This window comes from Uloborus diversus, chromosome 10 (genome assembly GCF_026930045.1).
Source record: "Uloborus diversus isolate 005 chromosome 10, Udiv.v.3.1, whole genome shotgun sequence".
In the NCBI taxonomy this organism is placed as follows: Eukaryota; Metazoa; Arthropoda; class Arachnida; order Araneae; family Uloboridae; genus Uloborus; species Uloborus diversus.
In genome coordinates this window covers 55,362,355-55,384,568 of record NC_072740.1, presented here as the reverse complement: position 1 = coordinate 55,384,568, position 22,214 = coordinate 55,362,355, and the positions used below count along the sequence as shown (strand labels likewise).

At 33.1% G+C, this 22,214-nt stretch overlaps 1 protein-coding gene across 1 annotated transcript in view; it reads left to right on the top strand.

The window, feature by feature from the left end:
- Positions 1 to 22,214, top strand: part of LOC129231005 (endoplasmic reticulum membrane sensor NFE2L1-like) — a 123,421-nt gene that overhangs the window by 31,934 nt on the left and 69,273 nt on the right. The window contains 1 exon segment of the mRNA XM_054865249.1: positions 11,430 to 12,258. Coding sequence (XP_054721224.1) covers positions 11,779 to 12,258 — 480 coding nt within the window. The 5' untranslated portion in view covers positions 11,430 to 11,778.

Here is a 22,214-nt window from a genome sequence, read left to right as displayed (position 1 = left end):
GCAATTTTCTGTGATTGGCTGTATTGGCTGACAAAAATTTTAAAATTTTAGAAGCCATTAAAAAATTTATGCACTAGATAGATTGTTTTTCAGAACGTATAGGATAAAAATATTTAAATAAAAAATAGAACCGGCTTCAAAAACTTGCGCTGGAAGTTGCTCTAAAAAGTAAAAATAATTTCATTCTTTGAACATCATCAATACTACTTTTTGAACATAATTTTTGAAGTTGGCGCAAAAAAGATACGGAAAATGATGTGTAACTATTTTTCATTTACATTTTTCATGAAGACTAGTCAAAATTCGAACGAAACATTTATATCGGTACACAAAAATGCTGTTGCGAATTCTATTGAAGAACCTGGGTCCATTCAAATTTACGTATGTTTAAGTATGATTTTATCTACTGTTTTTGTGCCGACTTCAAAAATTATGTTCAAAATGTAGTATTGATGCTATTCAAAGAATAAAATTATTTTTACTTTTTAGAGTAATTTCCAGCTGCAGTTTTTGAAGTCGGTTCCATTTTTTCGTTAAAAATTTTTTATTTCATTCTTTTTAGTGTAAATGTATTTCAAAAATAGTATGTCACCATCACTAAACTTCTCCCTATTTTTCATACAAATCCCCTGAGTATAAAAATTTTTAAATGACTGGCACTAAAAACTAATTCTGATCACAAATACCAGAGATTGAGAGATTTACACTGACGTGGGCAGGTAAAGGGCAGTAACTGCATTTTTTAATTTTTTTGCATTTTGTCATCTATTGTACGTTAGCTTTGTTGTGCAAACTTGCTTATTTGGTTTCCACTGAAAAAAACGTCTAATTCCAACATTTTCCTGTCGTTAGTATTGAATCCAACACACATTTCTTCAAATATCTCGGAAACTCATTTCTGCGGATACTGCCGTTTACCTGCCCACGGTACTCATGAGAGACAGACAGGTCTGAAGCTCGTGAGTTTTTTTTTTTTTTTTTTTTGTAATACCCAACTCAGCATCAAAAATCTGTGAGTGAACAGCAAATCATCCCCCTTTTCCCGCCCTTAGGGTAGATTTTTTCCCCGAAATTTATATGGGACCAACTTCAGAGTATACTTACGCTTTTCGATTAAAAAAGAATAATCAAAATCGGATTATTCTGTAAAAAGTTGTGCGTAGTCATATATAAAAAAAATTAAAAAATCTGCAAGTTAACAACAATTCCACCCACCCTTAGGGTAAGAATTTTTTTTTTCCCCCATATTTATATCGGACTCAGTTCGGGGGTATAACCTTTCCAATAAAAAAGAATTATTAAAATCGGACAGTTCTGTAAAAAGGTATGCGTGTTCATTCATTAAAAAAAAACATTATATATATATAAAGGGGGCACATGTGAACAATTTTTTTCCATTCTTTATTTTTCAAATAATACTATCAATTTCTCAACGCAAAAGTGTCCCTGTGATTGAATAAACTTTTCTTTATGTCATGGATTTTTTTGGGATTTTTAAAAAAAATATTTCTATACTTGATGGTATTTTTAAGAAACTTCTTCAGTTGTTCATATGTGCCCCGTTTGAGGGGCACATGTGAACAGGCTTGGAGCACATATGAACACGGGTAAAAAATCCAAGGAGAAGCATAACATTTTAAAGGAAAATTCTTCAATATGAAACAAATACCTAAATAACAAATACGTTGAAGGGTTTGTAACCTATACTGCGTCAGTTTCAATAGTACACTACTTGTTTTATTAAGAAAATATTTTTTTCCAAATATATAACTGCTCACTGTCAAATTCTTAAGCCTAGTAGCCTGTTTTGATCACTGAATAGACTAGAAACAAACTAATATGACTACATAATACAAAGAACTTTTTATTCTGTAAGGCTTATTCTGCATATGTTTTGCTTTTACGCTTCATACATTGTTTGATAATGTATTCAAAAGGATTTTGAACTTCAGTTTTTAATTAAATGCAAATATTTTGTGTCTTTTTATTTCCTGTAAGTATTATATAACACTAAATTATTGACTTAATTTAAAATTGAATTGATTATTTAATTTAGTAACAAAAAATATTAAAAATAAGAATAATAAACAATAAATATATTAATAACAATTAACAGTACATTTACAAACTAATTATAGGAAAATAATAATTATAAATATTTACACATTTTTTAACACTTACAATATCCTGCACTAATAATATTACGGAGAGCGGCTATGAGAACTGTTCACTTGTGTCCCTAGATGTGTTCATAAGTGCCCCATCGTCTGCTTTAGAGCTAACCCGCAAAAATAAAGAATTTTTAGTTTAATAAAGAAATTTAAACATTGTCATAAATTTACTTGAATGTCCCATACAATGGTATGTAATATTTAGGTTTAGCATTGCAGTTAGTTTGGAAAATGTTTTTACGTGAAGAAAACTGAAAATATTTTTTCAACACCTGCTAAAACAAAGAAGTTGCCCCCACAAACACATAAAATGGCTCATTGCTCTAAATGTTTGTCTAAGAGGTACAACTGGTACTGTCCTTATTTGAGAATTTTACCAGATTTTTTGCTTGAAGTGATCTTAGTAAAACACACCATGTTCACATGAGCCCCCTTCCCTCTCTCTCTCTCTCTCTCTCTCTCTCTCTCTCTCTCTCTATATATATATTATATATATATATATATATATATATATATATATATATATATATATATATATATATATATATATACGGGTCAACTTGAGAACCTCCTCCATTTTTTCGTTGGTTAAAAATTCTGCACCAATGACTTCCGAAAGATTTTTGTTCTGAAAAAAAAAAATAAAAGAAAAAGTCGACACGGTTTCGTGTTTTATGCACTTCGATGACATGACGCCCGGGTTTTTATCAGTCCATGTATGTTATGTTTTGTTGAATTAACTTGAATGTACTATTTATTCAATGTAATGTTTTTATTCATTCTTTCAATGGTAAGCAATGTGAAAAAGATACAGTAAAAATTCAAATGTTAGCTGAATGTTCAAATTCAGTGCATTTGATGTTTACCCATCCCAGGACAAAAAGAGAAAAAGGTGTTCTAGGACACAATGAATGTATATATATTTTTGGAACAACGATACTTAATAATGGCAGAAACTTATGTGCATGTAAAACATGTACAGAAAAAATTGTTTGTGAATATCTCACCAACTTCTGATAAAATGCAATTTAACATTTCACGAGCATTGTTGTATAACTTCTCACAATCTGGTTATTCCCCCCCCCCCCCCAAATTTTAGAGAGACTTAAAACTATCCTGTCAGTGGGATGAAACATTGCTCGGTTAACATGAAGCGTAAATTGAATTAATGTTCACTTTTAGAAAAAGAGATAATTAGCTTCGCTGTTTTGTTTTTAGTACAAAACATATTACGCATAGCTTATACAGTCGGATCTTGATAACTCGAAGCTTATAACTCGAATATTCCTTTATCGCGGAAGTTTTTATTTGGTCCTAAACTCTTGAGACTTTTGTGGAAACTACCAGTAACTCGAGAGTTTTAGCCGATTCATTGGGACTTCGAGTTATTGAGAGTTGACTGTACTATTAAATACAAATCATGCTTAAGTTTCTAGAAAATATTCGAAGCAACGTTTCGAGTTATAATTCGTCAGTGAACATATTATGATGTTTTACGCAATATCATGGTGTCTTTTTTTTACTGTCGTAACTTTTCATGTTGGAAATGTTTATTTCTGTCAATGTGGTTTCAAACTGCCATTTTCGGCCTTTCATTTATTTATTCATTTTCGTTTTATATTATGACCTGTCTTCAAACATCATTACGCTAGTTTTGCTTTTTAAAATACTCGAATGTTTGGACGGAGTTTCAAAATCTCCGAGTGCGACTTTCCACATTTGAATGCTTTATATGCTTTGATGATAAATATAAAACATTAAAATTCCATCAAGCGAAGTTCAGGATATTTATTTATTTATTTATTCTTTTTACTTTGAATGGAGATCTAAACAAGTTGAATTTTCATTAAAGTTCCGTCAAACAAAACTCATGTCTTTTGTTTATTTATCCTTTTTACTTCGAATAGAGATCTGAAAAAGTTGATTATTTGCAAAAATTCTTTCGTATGTAAATTTTATTCCTCAACATGTTTTCAAAAATAAATATGCAGGCTATTTGCTGTTACTCAAAAAATGCAAATGCTGAAATGATTTTTGCTTCTTAATGGGCCAACACCGAAACTTTTTTGTACAATAGGTCGTTTATGATCTTGTTTGGGAATTTCAGTTCTCGTAGATATCCATTACAGTTGTTGAATCCACAAAGACTTGTCAAATGTTATTCAAATTAGCATAGTTAAAATTCCAGCCTCTAACCTGTGATGTTACTTGTGAATTTCTGTCTGACAGCTTTATTTTCTTCGACTCCTTTTTTAAAGTGATAATTTTAAAAACGCGGTTTTCCAGGAACACTTTAGCAATATCTTTGGCTAGCTTAAATTATTCAGAACGACTATTGCAATATTTTTTAAGGCGGAGATAGAATTGTAGAAGTGCCAAATCGGTCGTCTTTTCCGCTGTAAACACATTGTTTATCCTCAAACTAACGACTTTGTTTTTCTAAGAGGTTGAACCCGTTCACTGCTTTTGTGATGTTGCATAACTGTGTTTTTAATAAACTGTTTCAGTACGTATTTACTTTTACTGCGAATTGAAATTTTTGTGATTATCTTATAAGTATCATAATCTAGTAACATGCAACTGCTTTAGCCCCCGTCAACAGTCTTTAATCTACATTTGAGACAGTGAGACGCAGACTTTTTTTGAGGTTACGAGAAAAGAGCGTGCTAAATTCAATCCCTAGGTAGGCTTTCATTGAAAAGTTTTTCTTAACCATGTCCCCAAAACGAATGAGATTTTGTTTTTAAAAATCATTCGTACTAATTGCCTCCAAGTTTTTAATTTACGCACACACCCTTTTGCTTCTAAGTGTTTTCTTCTACTAAGTCTTCTACAAGTTAGCATTTCAAGAAAGTGTTTTTGGGCGACTAAATTTATCTTTCAGATTGAAGAAAATAATGCATAAGCATATTTATTTTTTCACTGCTCACTGTTGATTTCGTTTTGTTTATTCCGAAGATTAGAACTAAATGATAGTGAAAAATAGCTATAGAAATATTCATTTGCAGGAGCATATTGCTACTTTGTTCACCGTTGATTTTTATGTATATTTGGTTCTTGTTATTTTGAAGCTTGGAACTCGATTATAATGTGTATTTTGTGTACGTTATTATGCGTAAGAGAAGTAAAAAATAACATGACAAATGTACATTGTTAAATAAAAGTAGGTAATAATGTAGGAGTTTTTCGTAAGTCGTTTAAAAATGATAGAAAAATAAAATGTATACACTGAGTATGTTTCCGAACCTCTTTCTTTTCTGACGTAATATAAATGTTGCGTAAGGTATAACAGAGCTGCCAACATTTGAAAATCCAAAATCGTAGCAGCCTTTTGCAGTGTGTGTGTGTGGGGGGGGGGGGTACTGGTGCGTAAGCAGTGATGAATTGTCAACAGCATAAAGAACAAAAAAAAAAAAAAAAAAAAATGGATACTTAACAAGTGTCAAATATGATACAGAAAATATTTCTTCGGAATAAAAAATTTTTTATATTCTTCACAGAATTTTTGGCAGTTTTTCCGCTTTTTTTTCCCGAAGATTCAATGACTGGATCAGCGTCACGATCTTAAGACCGATCCATCTTTACACCATGCAACTTTCGAAGAGCGATGCTTGTTGCGCATTGCGCAGAGACCGTCAACACACGTAAAAGTTTGATTTTCTGAACTAAATCGTTTTGTTTTTATGCAGTTTATGGATTTTTTTTTTTTTTTTTTTTTTTGCCTTTTTGGCATTAAAAATTAAAAAAACAGAATTTTTTTATTTTTGGACCCGCTTTCGTAGCATCGTAGTTTAAAGCTATAATTCATAGAAACTACGATTTTTTCGTAGCAGTTGGCAGCTTTGTGTATAAATATCCTTTAAGGAATATTTTTTTCTTATTTTCACAGATGCGGACACTTTCCATTATGCAATTATATTATATTCATGCATTTGATCCGTCAAAGATAAAAATTTTAATATGCATACTAAATTGAATCCCTGTAGATTGAACTAATTTCCTCAGTTTCATTCTGTACTCAGCTCTCTGCCTCACGTACGTGATATTACCTGTGACACGCATTACCTTTTACTTGCACGTCCCACTTTAAATACATTTTAAATAATGATTTTTCTTAATCACCGTCGCTGGTTATTAATTCTTATCCTTGAAAATTTGGAATTTTGGAAGGTAATGAACGTACTTTCCGTTTGAATCTAGAGAAGCAGACTGCAATGATATTTTTAACTCTTTTGCCAACCAATGAATTTCTTTGAATTGATGCATGAATTTCTTTGATTGATGAACCCTAACTAGAGTCAGGTGAATTGAAATATTAAAGTTTTTTCTTAGGAAATTGTGTTAAATGTTGTTTCAGCGAGAAAAATTTCTACTGAAATACAAAGGTCAAAGTTCAAAAAAACAAAAAAAAAAAAAAAAAAAGAAAGAAAGAAAAGAAAATCATACTTGTACCTTTTATTCTAAATATGTTTGAGAATGTTCTTTTCTTTTTGCAATTATTGGTATTATTATGAGCAATCTAGGATTGCTTTTTGCTGCTAAAGACAAATTACAAATGCTAGAAAATTCAGACAGTGCGTTTTTAGTGCATGGTCCACCCAATGAAAGGTCACTGTGACTTTCCCAAAATTTCTTTATTCGGCAAATTTTGATTGATGATACGGAAAATTAGAGATAATATTGCAATGTTGTATTAATTATAATAATAATTATTATGACTAATGTGTCTCTTCATTAGCTGTATGTATGTGTGCTCGTATTTTGTCTTTCGGTAAAATTCCGATTTCATTCGGTAAACTGAATTTTTCCCCTCCAAAAAATCTAAGTTCGGGGCTTCCCTGTTGTTGTGTTGGATAATTTTTTCTGGTGCTTGTTTCATAAAATACCAAAAGTCATAACTATATTTGGCTTCTTTTTCCTCTCGGATTGGTCGTTGTACGTTCTGTCGGGTTGTTTAGGTGCACAAAGGGTTCGTTTTGAAAGCATCCCGGCCATCCAGGTGGCTGTGATAACCGTTTTAAGAAAGGTTCTCTCGGAGGCCGTCGAGAGGGTGTACCGGGTCTCGCAAAAAAATGTGGATAGATACTCATGGTTTTGAACTGAACTTTAAAGAATATTAATTATTTTGTAAATATATCACTCATGAGCATGTAAAAATGTGCATGATATGATTTTTAGTATACAGAACGTATGCTGAATTGCAAAGGAGAAACTATTGCATTTTCGAACTTGTGACCGTTTTTTTTGTTGAAAGTATAGAAAAAGGCGTAATTTTTCAAATTATATTATTATTTATTTGTCTCGGTGCAAACTCCGTGATGATAGTTTTTTTTTTTTTCAATTTTTTTCTTTTATTTTAGCTTTGAATCTCAAATCGCAGCTTCAGTGCAAAAAAAAGAAAAAGAAAAGAAAAAAAAAGTCAAAGGGCATTTTGAAAACAATGACAATTGCATTTTAAACAAATCCTTACTTTTGTTTTTAAAAATAATACCTGCGTAAAAGTATATAACCCGAAATATTATTTATCTGAAATAAATGTAATGCAAAGTGAAAACCTTACTTAAAATGATGACAGTGGCTCTCTTGCATTAGGAGTGCGAATGACTGAACTTCAATTATAAGAATTTCTTTATTGAAAATTTCCGTTTTCTTTTTCTTTTGCGAAACATAGCAATGATAGCTCTTCTAATGCGATAGTATCATATTTTTCTGTCATTTGGTGGTAAAGCAGAATAATTTTATTTTGTTAAATGAAAATACGTCCAAATTCCTGTCATTGATCGTTGGCATATTGATTCGAAGCTCTAATAAGTGCTATTCGTTGCACTTCCAGGATTTCCCTATAGTCTTTTTTAGGAATTAGCCTTTTTCATTTGTTGAAACCTCATTGTTGGCCTTTGTGAATTAATTCATATCCTTTTCCATTAATCCATCTATTTTGCTTTTTATGCATTTTATTTCCAAACCCGTTTGCGAGATAATTTTACTGAGCTAATTGTATGTTTTAGTTTTCCTCGTTCTTATGTGGGGCCCATAGAATGAAAGAATTACCTTCAATTCCGAGCTTCGAGATAATATTTTAAAGATGTAGGGGAATATGAAGTTCAAAATGCATGTACCTATATTACATCATCGTCTTCGGGGAAAAGCTTTCTGACTTTCCTTTACTGATTGGCCTTTTTTTTTCTTTCTTTCTTTATTATTGCGCTCAGTAATACCATGGCGTAAATAGAGCTTCCTTAAGAGCATGCATCATTTGTCTGAGACAAAATATTTTGCTCGCTATTTGGTGTTTCGTCGGAATTTTTGGCTTATATAACGAGTTGTTTGTGTTTTATATTTGCCTATTCACAATGCTATGAAAATCACTTAAAGAGAAATGCGAGGTAGAAAAATTGTTTATTGATAAGCTTTGATAGCATTTTTATGAGCTAATTTTTGTTATTTTATTAAACTATGAAATTCCTTCTGAATGTTACTACAGATGGAACAGAGCTTTGGCCTGGCCGAAGTGAGCTTTGATTCAGCCTGTAACAATTTGTGAAGTGAATTTTCTTTTTACAGTTATTATTAATTGAAATATTGTCTTTTAAGTTATGTACAATTCTCTAATTCATAAAGAAACACAGTATAAATTCATATTTAGTTTTCGAGTTTGTTTATTGAATCATAATTTCTTCAGTTATTAATAAAAAATAATGAGAAATATGTAAGGCACATTAAATTATATTTAGTTAATAATTATATGGACAACTTAAGCTGTTTTACATGAAGCTATAACATATGCATGAAACATTCGTTTTGCATTTCTACCTTTCAAACTTATGAAAACAATGATGTCCTTTTATTTTCTACTAGGTAAAATAATCCTAGTAATGGGCACCCTTGAGGAATTTATTTAAAATTGTATTTAAGTTACTAGTTATAGGTGTAATGTTTCAGTTTATTTTAAATACATTAACTTTTCAGCAAAATTTAACCAATTTTATAGTCATTGATTAAAGTTAGTGAAAATAACAATTACATAGGATTATAACAGATGAAGAGTATTATCAAAAAAAAAAATAAATAAATAAATAAATAAATAAAAAGAATTAAGGGCTGATTTTTAATTATTTTTTTTTATAAAGCAAATAAGAGAAGAGTGCCCATTACAGGCCCATCCACCCTAGATCTAAATTCTAGATATTTGTTCTAGAAAATTTAGTCATAAAACGTATTCCTGGTTACTTATTGTCACAAGATAAAATGTTTTCTAGATTAATAAGTAGACATACATAAAATGTTTTTTTTTTTTAATCATCCTTTTATATACGAGGTTAACTAAACTCACTTCATTCGATCATTTGTAATTTTAAATAATTGTGAACAGGGGCGTCTTGAACTTCAAATTTTTGAGAGGGCGGAAATTCTCATTTTGCCGAATGGAACTTCAAAGTTTGCCGAATGATGATAATTTTACCGAATAGAACTCCCAAATTTTGCCGAATCGTTAGACAAAATTTGCTGTATATTTTTGGAAGCCACAGTGACCTCCATCGACCTCCCATCGGGGCGCCCCTGTTTGTGCAACGTTTCTGTATTTTCAGGAAGAATTCTATTCCTTTTGTTCTCATACATAATGACTTAGTTCGTGAGATTAATTTAGACAATTAAAAGTAAACTGAAAATGCTGTATGAAACCAAGAACGTTAAACATATCGAGAACAATAAGATATTATATATTTCATTATGCTTTCATAGCTAAAACTCAATATTTACAGCAGCCGGAGCTTCGGCTGCTGTGCATATATGGCCCATTTGCTGATCGAAGCTTCGGTGTTCGGCGCTTTGGCCTAACTCGACATCGTGCCATCCATATTTTTGCTAATTTGATGCTGGACGTTCGTTTAGGTTTTTGATGTAAAATATTTCTCCTGCTTAAGTTCAAATATTTAATGTATTCTAAGCTTTATATTCAAATTCAATAACGTATAATCATATTTATTGACAGAGTTAGATTGCATATTCAACCATCTTATTAACCTAGTCCAGGAATGGAATTTGTAAGACCTTAAGACCGCATGCGGCCTTAAGCGGTGAGTTTTTATGTGACTTGGCTAGTCATTTACTATTTGCCTTAGAGACTGTTCATAAATGATATCAAACTTTTTTTTTTCAAGATATTTGACCCCCTCCTCCCTTTCTGACAGTTGTATCAAACTTCACTTTACACCCTCTCCTTTTTTCACACTATACATGAAAAGATGGGTATAAAAATGTTTTTACTTCAACCAAAATGTGTAGTGTCACATTTCTTGTTACCCCTTCTCTCCCCTTTGTCATTGACTCACAATTTCACGAACCCCTCCCCGTCAAAGCTGGAAATCATTAATGAACGACCCCTAATCATATAGCTGGCACAAAAATGTTTTCAATCAGTTTAATTATGGTTATCATCATCATGGCGCTATAGTTCTTGTGACAGACTAGACTTCCTGCAAGATTTTGGTTCACTCTTTTCAGCTGGCATCAAGGAGTCTCAAGTTGTCTTTAAGGGTCATTTTTTTAAAGCTGGAGAAATTGAATGGGGGGCCTGATAGTTGACACTTTCAATTTTCCTGAAATTTTTCTTGTGAAACAAATGCGGCCTACTTTTAGAAATCATTGAAAAATAGCTAAATTGTTTAATTTTTACTCATTATTAGAACTTACATACATTTTTTTAAGTCATTTATTTTTGAACTAATAGATAATATGACAATCAATCTAAGCTGCCAAACGATATTTTACTGTCAGGTAGAGTAAACCCTGACCGGGAATGAAAATCTCCTTTCATTTGCCAACATTCCATCAAAATCTTATTTTTCTCATTCAAAACTCCTCTTATTTATGTCTAAAATTGTGTAATACCCCTGTTTATGGTTAATTATTAATAGTTAAGTTGCCTTAACTTCCTTTTGTACGCCTTATTTGTAGTAACAAACTAATTTCTTACTGGTTATTTTCATTTCTTCTTCATATTTTCATCTTTCAATAGATATTTGAGTGCGCATATCTTCGCGACAAGTTTGGTTTATAATGATGAACTATTTGGAGTATGTTGCATTATTTGTGTTTAAATTTCCTCAGACACTCATACACACACACAAGTGTGTAAAATAACAATCAAATTTATTTGTTTCTGCACCTGTGTGTTTTTATTAATTTTGGTAACTCTAGTGCTGTATTTTAAAACATTGTCTCCATATGTTGAATCAGTTCTTTTTCCTTTTCTAGGTGATGAAAGGATAGAAACTTTTCCATCCTGAAACTAAGAAATAATTTGGTGAACATTAAATAACTACTGGCGTGGTTTTTCTTGAATGAAATCGCATCTTCTATTTTTTGTATTCATTAGTTACATGATCTAATTACACATAAGAAACCAGTAAAATTTATTAACTGCAACTGAAACATCAACGATGAGGTATTAGGTGTTTTAATGGGAACGTCTGACTGCAACATGAAGATCTTCTGACTTCATCTTTCTTGTGAAAATGTTTGAGCCTTATATGCCTCGGTAACCCAACTGCGCCAATTCAAAAATTTCATAAAGTAGAAGAAATTCTGTGTGTTAAGCAATTTCATGATGTTTCGTAAAAAAATTAGCAGTGATCTTTTTTTACTTATATTACTGGTTGTGAGGCTTCGACTCGATTCCGATATTGATAATCGTTGGAATCGTGGACCAGAAAGCCGTGAAGTACAGTTAGGCAACAGTTTTGCCTACACTCAAATCAACTTTCATTTGCCACAGTCAAACATCCGTCTTGCTCACCCAAAAAGCCTAGATTTCAACGAATTTGATGAAGCTGCCGTTATATTCAATCGACTCAACTACTTTAATAGTGTGCGCGAAAGAAGTCAACTTCTTGCTTACTATGCCAGCTCACCAGGTAGTCAAGATACTGGTCCATCTCCAAGTGATGCTGGATCTAACGGCACTCGACTCGATTCCTCTCTGGATCCGTCTTTGCCAACTGGTTCGTCTGCACCTCTTGAACTGCCCAGTGGATTGTCCACAGAAGCAGCAAGTTCTCTCTTACCTCAAGATCTCACACGTGAGGTAAGGTTTTAGAACATTTGTTTTCTATGTTGTAATTATTTAGTTTTTAAGTTGTTGGGGAGTATTTTGTATTTTATTAAGAACCAACAGATACATAGTTATTTTACCGTGGCGAGGTAAACAGCAGTATCTGCAGAAAGGAGTTTTCGGGATGTTTGAAGAAACGCGTTTTGGATTCAATACTAACCATAGGGAAATATTGGAATTAGACTTTTTTTTCGTGGTTTTTTTTTTTTTTTTTTTTTTTCAGCGGAGACCAAATAAGCAAGCTTGTACAATAAAGCTAACGTATAATTAATGACAAAAATGCAAAAAAAAAAAAAAAAATATTAATAATAATTAGAGTTTTGTCATCTTGAATTCAAATTATGTTTTTCCAATCACGAGTGTGTGTGTGTGTGTAGGCGTGTGTGTTTGTGTGGGGGAAGGGGGGTACGAAACAGGGAACCCCGCTCTGCTATGCCATCTGTGGCTTCCAGAGAACTGACCTTTCGGCCGGGGCCCCCTTACCCGTAAGGGAACGAGATCCAAACCACTTACGACTCTAGACACCGTGGACCCAGGTACGGACCTGACTCCGGTGGTGCCCATTGCCTACTCACTGTCCCACTCGATAGCCGTTGGGCAGATACAAATCTGCTCACACGCAAGTAAGGAGTGGTGGGGGAAGGGGGGTATGAGTATGGTGTGTAGGCATGTGTGTTTGTGTCTGTGTGCAAGCATGAGTGTGTGGGTAGCTGTATGTATGAGTGTTTGTGTGCGTGGGGGCGGAGTATGTACGTAAGCATATGTGTTTGTGTCTGTGTGCAGGCATGAATGTGTGGGTAGTTGTGTGTATTTGTGTGTATGTGTAGGTGTCTGTATGTATGCGTGTGTGTATGTGTTTGTGTATGTGTGTAGGGGTATGCGAATGTATGGTGGTGTTTGTGTATGTGTTTGTGTGTGTGTGTGTATGTAGGTGCGTGTATGTATGCATGTATGTGTAGGATATGGACGCAGCCTGGAGACGGTTTTCGCTAGAGGACAGCATCGTGAGGCCGGCCGACGGGTGGTGCTGGCAGAGGGTGGCGCCGGTGGGAAATAAAATGATAGCACGCTAAAAACAGTCAAATGAAAGCAATAAGCAATCGTGATTGCTCAAAAAAAAATTGCAATCAATTACTTTCCTTTACCTGCCCACGGCAATATTGTTGATGTTGTTTGAATTATGTGGAATCCATTATAATTAATGTCGAATATCGCTTTAAAAAAAAAATCAATACCAAAGAAATAAATACTATGCATGCAGTTGTGATTTCCAACTGTGAAGGATAGAATATATGAAAACGTAAAGTCGACTACAAGTTTGTTTAGAAACAGAAAGCATTTGTAGTGCCTGGCATTATGTCATAAGACAAAGTTTTTGCAATTCTCCATTCGGGAAGCTCTTTAGTGAATGCTCCTTTCAATTTGCTCATTAGAGTGATATTTCACTACCATATTTTTTTTCCCCATCTATTAAAAATTTTATAATAAATACACGACGATTGAACGAACTTTTAGTCGTAATAATGATCTTTAAAGTGAAGATGGAAAACAACACATTCATTCTGCAAATCAGAAAGAATCCGATAACCCTATCTCATTTACTTCATATTTCCTTCTCAAATCTTACCGTACCCTTTTCTTATTTCCTATTACCTTACCCTCATCCGCCACAACCCGTTAAAGTCATTTCGATGATTACCTGTCGATGGAGCCTGTAGCTTGAAGTTCTGCGAATTTTCTAGAAGATTTCGAAATGTGTAACAAATCGAAAATGATGTAACACCTGAAAACAATGTACGACCATAATATGGAGCCAACTGGAAAATTATTATTACATATTATTATTTTTAATAGCATCATTTTGATTTTATTGATTGCAGCAATACTTCAATTTTAAGCAATTGGTTTAGTACAAAATGCATCATGGGAGGGGGGGGGGGGCTTTCTTCAAACTCATTGAGATAAATAAATACCTTTGTGCTGAGCAGTAAAGTAAGAAAAAACAACGTCAAAAAAAAAAAAAAAAAGCATGCTAGTAATTCTTTAAATTCCGATAAAATAACGGTCTGGTTTTAAAAAATATTATGTTTTGCTTTTAAAGACTGATTTAAAAACTTAACTCAATTCAATATAAAATGACTACTTGAATGCACTTTGAACCAATTTAAGTTTATTTCAGATTAATTTAAGTGGGTTAATGGGTTAGCTAAGTTTTTTTTTAATGTAAAAGGAATTATAAAGCACTTGTTCTACGAGTATTTTCTAATTTTACCTGCATTACCCTGTAAAGATCTAAATCGGGAAAAATTTCCGGTCGCCAGTGGCGAGTAGCAGCAAATTTCTTAAGACACCACTCCTTTTTTTTTCTTTTCTTGTCGCCACTTTTTTGTAAATCAAAAAAGTAAACGTAATTACACAAAAAATTAGCTTTTAAATTTCTACTACAACATACAAATTATCAGTTAAAAAAATATTAGTGTATATTAATATAGTTAATGCATTAACGTTATTTGTAGTGTTAGTTATACTAACAGCAAAATTTCATTATTAAGTGAAATATTTTCTTACAACTTCATAGTTTCTCTCCCCATTAACTTCATTATCAAAGAACACAGGGGTGCTCCCCTAAGAGCAAGGGCGCATCCCCTTCTAAATATCGCGAAGACCCACCCCCTCCCCAAAAGCTAGAGCCCCCTAATGGGAAAAATACTCCTCAAAATGCTCCTCCCTAAAAATTTCAATGGCGCAATCTGCGCCACGACCCCCGCCTCCCCAGGTAAGCACCCCTGAAGAAAAAAAATCTCCTTAAAATAACCAAATTCTAAAGAGAGAGAGAGAGAGAGAAGAAGAATGTAAAAAAATGATTATCCTACCCGAACAGTGTCAGACTACCAGACCTTCACATGATCAGAATTTTTCAATTGTACTATTTTAGTTTTTAAGCGGAAACCTATAATTTTCGTGACTCTGAGAAAGGAGTAGTGACTGCATTTGTTTTGTCTGGAGTAAAGAAAAGAATTTCTAAACGGGCCGCCTTATAAACTGAACCGATCTCAGCTTTCCTCAGATTAAAATAAATAGATAAATTATTGAAAGGAAAAAGAAGGGGGGGGGGGGAGTTTTTCAATTCAGACGTTTTCGGCTATGCAAATACCTGAAGAAATTCTTGCAAAATGCTGTAATTACCTTTGTGAGTCTTTCTTCGTTACGCATGAAGTGATCCGTGCGTAGACCTATCATTATGTTCGAACCTAATGATAGGGAGCCTGCTCCTCCGTCTTAGTTTGGACCAGAGTTTTATTGAAATTGTCCGTCACATATACGAGGTTTTTGTAAACTGTTCGGAAATACTTATAGAGTCGACGTAAGAAGTCTTTTGGAGGCAAAGAAATAGAATACAGAAATAGATACAGAAATAGTTTTTGGAGGGGACAACGGAGAGTAAAAGTAAAAAGTGCCTCCTCATACAATTTTTCTTAACGACGTTTTGCGAAGTTCTTTTAAAATGCTTTTGGCTCCCTGAATGTTATTACCAATTCTGTCAAAGAAGAATTAATGTACGAATTGCGATACTATGTAACTTTGAATTATAAATCATTGAGTGATGTCAGTTAAATATATTTTTTTCATATCTATCCCCCATGTTTTTCTTTAGGAAACAAAAGTGATTTTATTCAAATATGCTATGTGTTTTTTTTAAATAATAGTTAAAAGAATTCGATTTTTACTATTTAGAAATAAAGTAAAGAATATTTAAATGGGACAGTTAAATCAGTTTTATCCCTTAGGCATGATCCCCCCCCACCCCCGAAAAAAGAATCCGCTACTGTTTGGAGCAAAAGTTACCGTAGACACCATGGTTATCTTCTAATCGTTCTCAAGTTATCAGACTAAAAGATGTCTAAATCTTAGAAAATCACTATTTTCTGAAGCTGCTAAAAACACTGTAGAGCTGAATAAATTGTATAATGTGGCATCAGTCTCATTGGAATACATTATTTAATGGTGGGTTCTTGCGTTGACACATATAAAAAAGGGAGAAGGGATATTTAATGGTTAGCAAAACACCCGGTGTTTAGACAACGCCGGAAGCAAATGCAACATTTCTTTATTGCCCACACACAAATTGTTCTTTTGGTCGTTTTTCGCGAGATTTATATCCCTTTCATACGAAATATCGTCGCCTCAGTGTAACAGTAAGACATCTAATCCCAGAAATAACACTAAAATATCTTACTGTTGCTCTGAGGCGACGATATATTTTTTGTTTAAAAAATGTACAGCTCATTTCGCATAACGTGGCAACGGAGGACTTATTTATCAAATGGGAACATATCCATTTTCAACAAATGTTCAGGAGGTGAAAAAAACGAATTATGGTCAAAGCAAAATACTTTTGTCATATTTTCTGGGTACAGAATTGAGCTCAAAAGCACAGCAAATTATGTCCCAGAGTAAGAACTTATTGTATAAAAAAAAGGAGATATCGCCGTTTTAATTTTGGATATGTGCCCTTTTGAACGAAAACCTGAATGTTGAGAGTTCCAATTTCACAAAAATCATAATAATTTCCCCTTCTCATATTTTCTTATCGAACTACTTGAACTTGAAACTAGTGGATTAAAATTTTAAGATTTTGGACATGTGTTCTTTTGAATTAAAAATCTTTTGTACTACAGATTCGTTCAGGATATATTTCCTTTTGTTCAAAATAAAAAGTATAGAGGACGGATATGTTACCTTTAGATCAAAAAGTCAAACTTGACCCTTAAATAAACCAGGATTTGACCCGTTTGGACTTCTTGGTTAAGGGATTCGATTAAGGTCATCTAAAAGATTTAGAAAATGTCATAAAATGAGTTTTTCTAAAAAGTGGATACGTTACCTTTTGATAAATTACTCCTCAGCTGTCATTGGGATTATTTGCAACACCCAGGATTGAGCTCATAAAATTCCCAGATTGAGGAAGAAACCCCAAGATTATACTAATAAAAATTCTTATTCAATTTTTTGTAATTGCTACTGTTGTAGTTGGTCAGTTGGCAATATGAAAAATGATAAAGTGAAAAATTGTGATAATGAATACAGTGGAAATCCGATTTTGCGTTGTAAATTTCATACGTTATCCCGCATCCAACGTCATTTTCTGCTGGTCTCTGAAAAAGGCTCTATACTGATAACGTTAAAATATTCCAGATTTTACATTACTCTTTTTTAGAACGTCCACTTAATACGTTTTTCTTTAAACAAATCAAAATAATTTTTCATTTACAAGTCTAACACATACTTTCTTTTTAGATTTTTATTTTTTCGAGATGAATTTGTTTCATAGCTGTTCGAAGCCACTCTAGCATTTATTTTTGTTCCATCTAATTGTCCTTTGTGTATGAGTGGGATTCCCTCTGATCATCCTTCAGATGAAAAAAAAAAGGGGGGGGGGGGTGATGTAAGGCCATTTTTAAACGGCTTAAAATGTGTAATATGATAATTTGCGGATAAAATTTATCTAAAAAAAACGATAAGGCTAAATAAACTAGTTTGTGCATAAACAATGATGAGCTACGTTTTAAACTGAATGCAATTCTTTCTCAGAGAAAGAATAAAAGAGAAAAAGCGCGAGGGAGCACTAGATATCATTGCAAGTCCTTCCAAGAAAATTTCTAATAATGCTGTTTTTCTTTTTTTAATTTACCTGTTTTGATTTTCAACTGCAATTTTCATGTGAAAGCGAAATAATAAGTTTCATGTGCTGGACTGTTCTCGTTAAGTCAATTTTTATTTACCCATTCCAACGTCCCTTGCCTAAACATTAAAGAAGAAAAGAGAAACAAAGAAAATGCTTATTCATTCTTCTCCTTTCTTTCACAAAATCCAAACTAGCTATATCTCGCTTTATTGAAGTCTGTCTGAAATAACCAAGTTGTTTAGACTCATTATCTAGCTAAAAAATGCTATTTTGCATCACTGAGTTTCTTTAACAATAATAATTTCTGTGGAAGAATTTCGTTGCTGCCACATTCTTTAGAAAGTGTTTTGCAAAGCTTTTAAGAAAGAAAGGCATTCGTTCTGTGTTATTATTATTCGCTGGAAAATGTTTATCCGAAAATAATGGCAGACATTCGCATATTCGGTGACAGAGAATTCTTTATCAGAATGCTGTGTGAATGTTTATTCGGCATTCCGAAAAATTATTTCGTATAAAAGAAAGAAATACTTTTTACGGTAAAAAAAAAAAGCTACGGAGTCGAATTATTTTTTTAGGTAAATGAGTCGGAGCCGGAGTCGGTCATTTCCCCTCTAAGTCCACAACTCTGCCAGTGCTTTCAGAGTCGGACAGATTTTAAGTAATGGAGTCGCAGTCGAAGGCTCTAAAATTCCTGAAGTTGGAGTTGGTCATTTTACATTCGACTCCGCAGCCCTATAAAAAACATTTACATCTTCGGTTGATTTAATACATGAGATTTCTTTGTTTATTTTGGACTACAATATGTAGACCAGTGTAACTGCATAAAAAAAAAGTTTGTACGTTTTCTTTAAATTATTATTTCAGTAAAACAAAATACGAATAGGAACGGAGGGGTTGACTACTAAGGATGAAAGTTTTCAACCATATGAGTAAAACTGCAACAGAACTATTCGAAAGCTTTAGGAGAGGGCATTTGCTGATAGATTTTATTTATTTCTTTACTAGCCGCCTGCGGCGACCAGCTGGTCCGCCTTTTTACGCCATTCGCCTTTTTGCGCCAGAGTTGCCGCCTTCGGCGGCTGCTTAGACGATTTAGCGACGGTATTAATCAATGTTTTTCTCTTTTTTCTCAATATTATCATTCGCCTTTTTACACCGATGTTGCCGCCTTCGGCGGCTGCTTGGACAAATTTCGTGGCGGTATCAATCAACCTATATCTATGTATATCATTAGTAGTTTGAATAAAATATTTTCTATATCTATCTCCAGTTCCGTCGTTTGGAATATTTTTAAAGGAGGGGGAGACACAAACGACGTACTCTTCATGCAAATTTTGTCGAAAAATAACAAAAAGCACTTCCACTTTTATGTGAAAGCATTGTTTTTTCAAAGTCATGGTGTGTGTGGGGGGGGGGGGGGCACTGACACCCCGTTGAAATTCCTTAAATGACGGGCATGCCTCTTTCTTGCTGTCCATCTGCTATATCGAACTCTATATTTGTCTATCTATCAATCTATACGATCTGCGCATCTCTACCTCCTGACAGTACAATCTTTTTTTATTTATATAAGTATTAATTCGAAAATTAAATGACGGGCATGCCTCTTTCTTGCTGTCCATCTGCTATATCGAACTCTATATTTGTCTATCTATCAATCTATACGATCTGCGCATCTCTACCTCCTGACAGTACAATCTTTTTTTATTTATATAAGTATTAATTCGAAAACAAAAACATCTTTTGTCCACTCAACCTCTATCTATCTCTGTATCTACCTAACCTAACCGCCAATTCGTAACAGAAACGAAGATCATGCAAAAAATCGCGGGCTTTGTTTATTTAATCAAAGTAGCCCTCAAAAATAAAGGCACTATGTTCCCCGTAAAGCACTATGTTCCCCGTAGTGTTCAAAAAGTAGCTCTTGCAAAAAAAAAAAAAAAAAAAGGTTACGAAAAGGCAAACGATTTCAGTTGGGTCACGTGATGAGGTAAGCTCGGAATCAGCCGGCAAGCGAACAGCTCGCGTTGTATTCTGCCATTAAAAAAATTATAAAAAAAAACTATTGCGTATTTTTCAAAACTTTTTTCTTCTGAAGGGGGCGGAATGTTTTTACTATTACCAACTAAAATTTTAGAATTGAGGGTTCAATACTTGTCGCAGGATGGGTTTCGAAAAAAACTAAACCCAGAAAAAAATGTAAAATAAAGGTTTTTTCAAAAATCTATAAAAAATACAAAAATTGCTCTATCTTCAAAATTTTTTCATTCATCATATTTAAAATTAAATTTCCTACACAATAGTACAAAAAATATCCGTTTGGCGCGATTGGTTCGGGATCTGTGAGGCCAAAAGTACTAAAAAGTGCTAAAAATAACATAAAACATTAAATAACTTTTTTTCTAATTATAATATCGAAAACGAAGCCCGAGGTGCACATTTTCAGCAAAAACTGCACCTGTGTACCAAATTTCATCTTTCTAGGCCTTACCGTTTTCCCAGGATGCGCGCCACAAACACACACACACACACAAACATCTTGTTTTATTATATGTATAGATGGGGGCATTTTGGCAATTTTTTTCAAATTTTTGCAAAGTCATGGAATTTCTTCATCCCAGTTGAGTATGAACCCTGAATCAAGGAATTAAAATTTCACAATTCCTGGGCTGACAAGTATTATAGATTGTACCGTAACAGTACAACTCTATTTCTTGGTCCAGGACTTTGGTATGCAAAACTTCAGCCATATAATATGTCCTTATGAGGCAAATTATCTAACTTCAGAGAAGCAAAGTTAAACAAAAAGAGCTTGGGCGGTTAAAGAAAATAAATAAATAAAATAAAATAAAAGATACGTGTTTAAAATTGCTGAAATTTACTTCGAGAAATCATATTTAAATTTAAAACTATTAGTTGAATATTTAATATTTGCCATCTTTGCAATGTGAAAATTTATCGTTTTAATTTCATGTTCTTGTAGATTGTCATCAAGGAATTCAACGTAACTAAGATAAAAATCTCTGCAAAGCGATGTTTTTTATATTAGTTTTAAAACCGTAGCACTTAATCAAATAATTTGTTATTGCTTATTTTTGTCGTGCAGACAGAAAGTTTTAGTCACAATTCTTGTATAATGAGTGAAAATTCGTTGTAAAAGATTCGAAATGCTCATGAATTTCAATGACCGTTTAAAGTACTTACATCATTTTCCTGCAGCGAGAGAAATATTTTTCGAACCAAATAAATCCAAAACCATTCTTGCTGAAAGCAATAGGGTTTTCTGCATGAAACGGATAAAAGCTGATGTGGCGTGTTCTGAACCGCAACTGAGTATTTCACGGAACACGGTACGTGGATCAGTGGAAATAAATAAAAGGATGAGACACTACTAACGCTCCAAAATTTAATATTGAAATTTCAATAGGTGACCTGCGTATAGATATGAAATTTATCTTCCAATTAGCAGTATCGTGGCTAACTTTCGCTTCCCCCAAAAGTTTTATGAAATACAGTGAAGCACCGTTTATGCGTTTCTCTTTTATACGTTTTTAACATTTATACGTTTTTTAATTTGGTCCCTGCAGAGTTTAATACATATTAATGTATCCCGCTATACGTTTTTTTCATTTGTACGCTTTTTTCATAGTCCCTTCAGAAACGTATAAACGGTGCTTCACTGTAATAATTTTTTTTAAAAATGTATGAAGCTGTCATACCCGTGATCAGTGGTACTCCCATATGTAGGGTATACTGCATATATGCCGTATACTTTGAAACATTTTTTAGACATATAGCGTATACCCTCAAGCTTCAAAAATTTTAATATTATGACAAATTATGTATATGATCGCATACACATATTGTATATAACTGATTACTGTGAGTATACCCTCAGAAAAATTGATGGGAACATGACTGCCCGTGATTATGAAATAATTTGTTGTAAATGATGAAATGAAATTTCAGTGTAGTTTATTTCTTTGTGAATTTTCCCATTATATTTGGTTCTTCACAACATCTGATTGCCGCATCGAATTCATGTCGTTAGATTTAACTATAATACTTTAAACTATATTGTCGCCTCAGAGCAACAGTAAGATATCTAATCCCAGAAATAACCCTAAAATATCTTACTGTTGCTCTGAGGTGACGATATGCGTTTTTTAGAGTCAAAATGTATTTGCATTTTTTTTTCTTTTCTTTTTTTGCCTTTCTTTTCTAGCTGATTTTTTCTAAGACT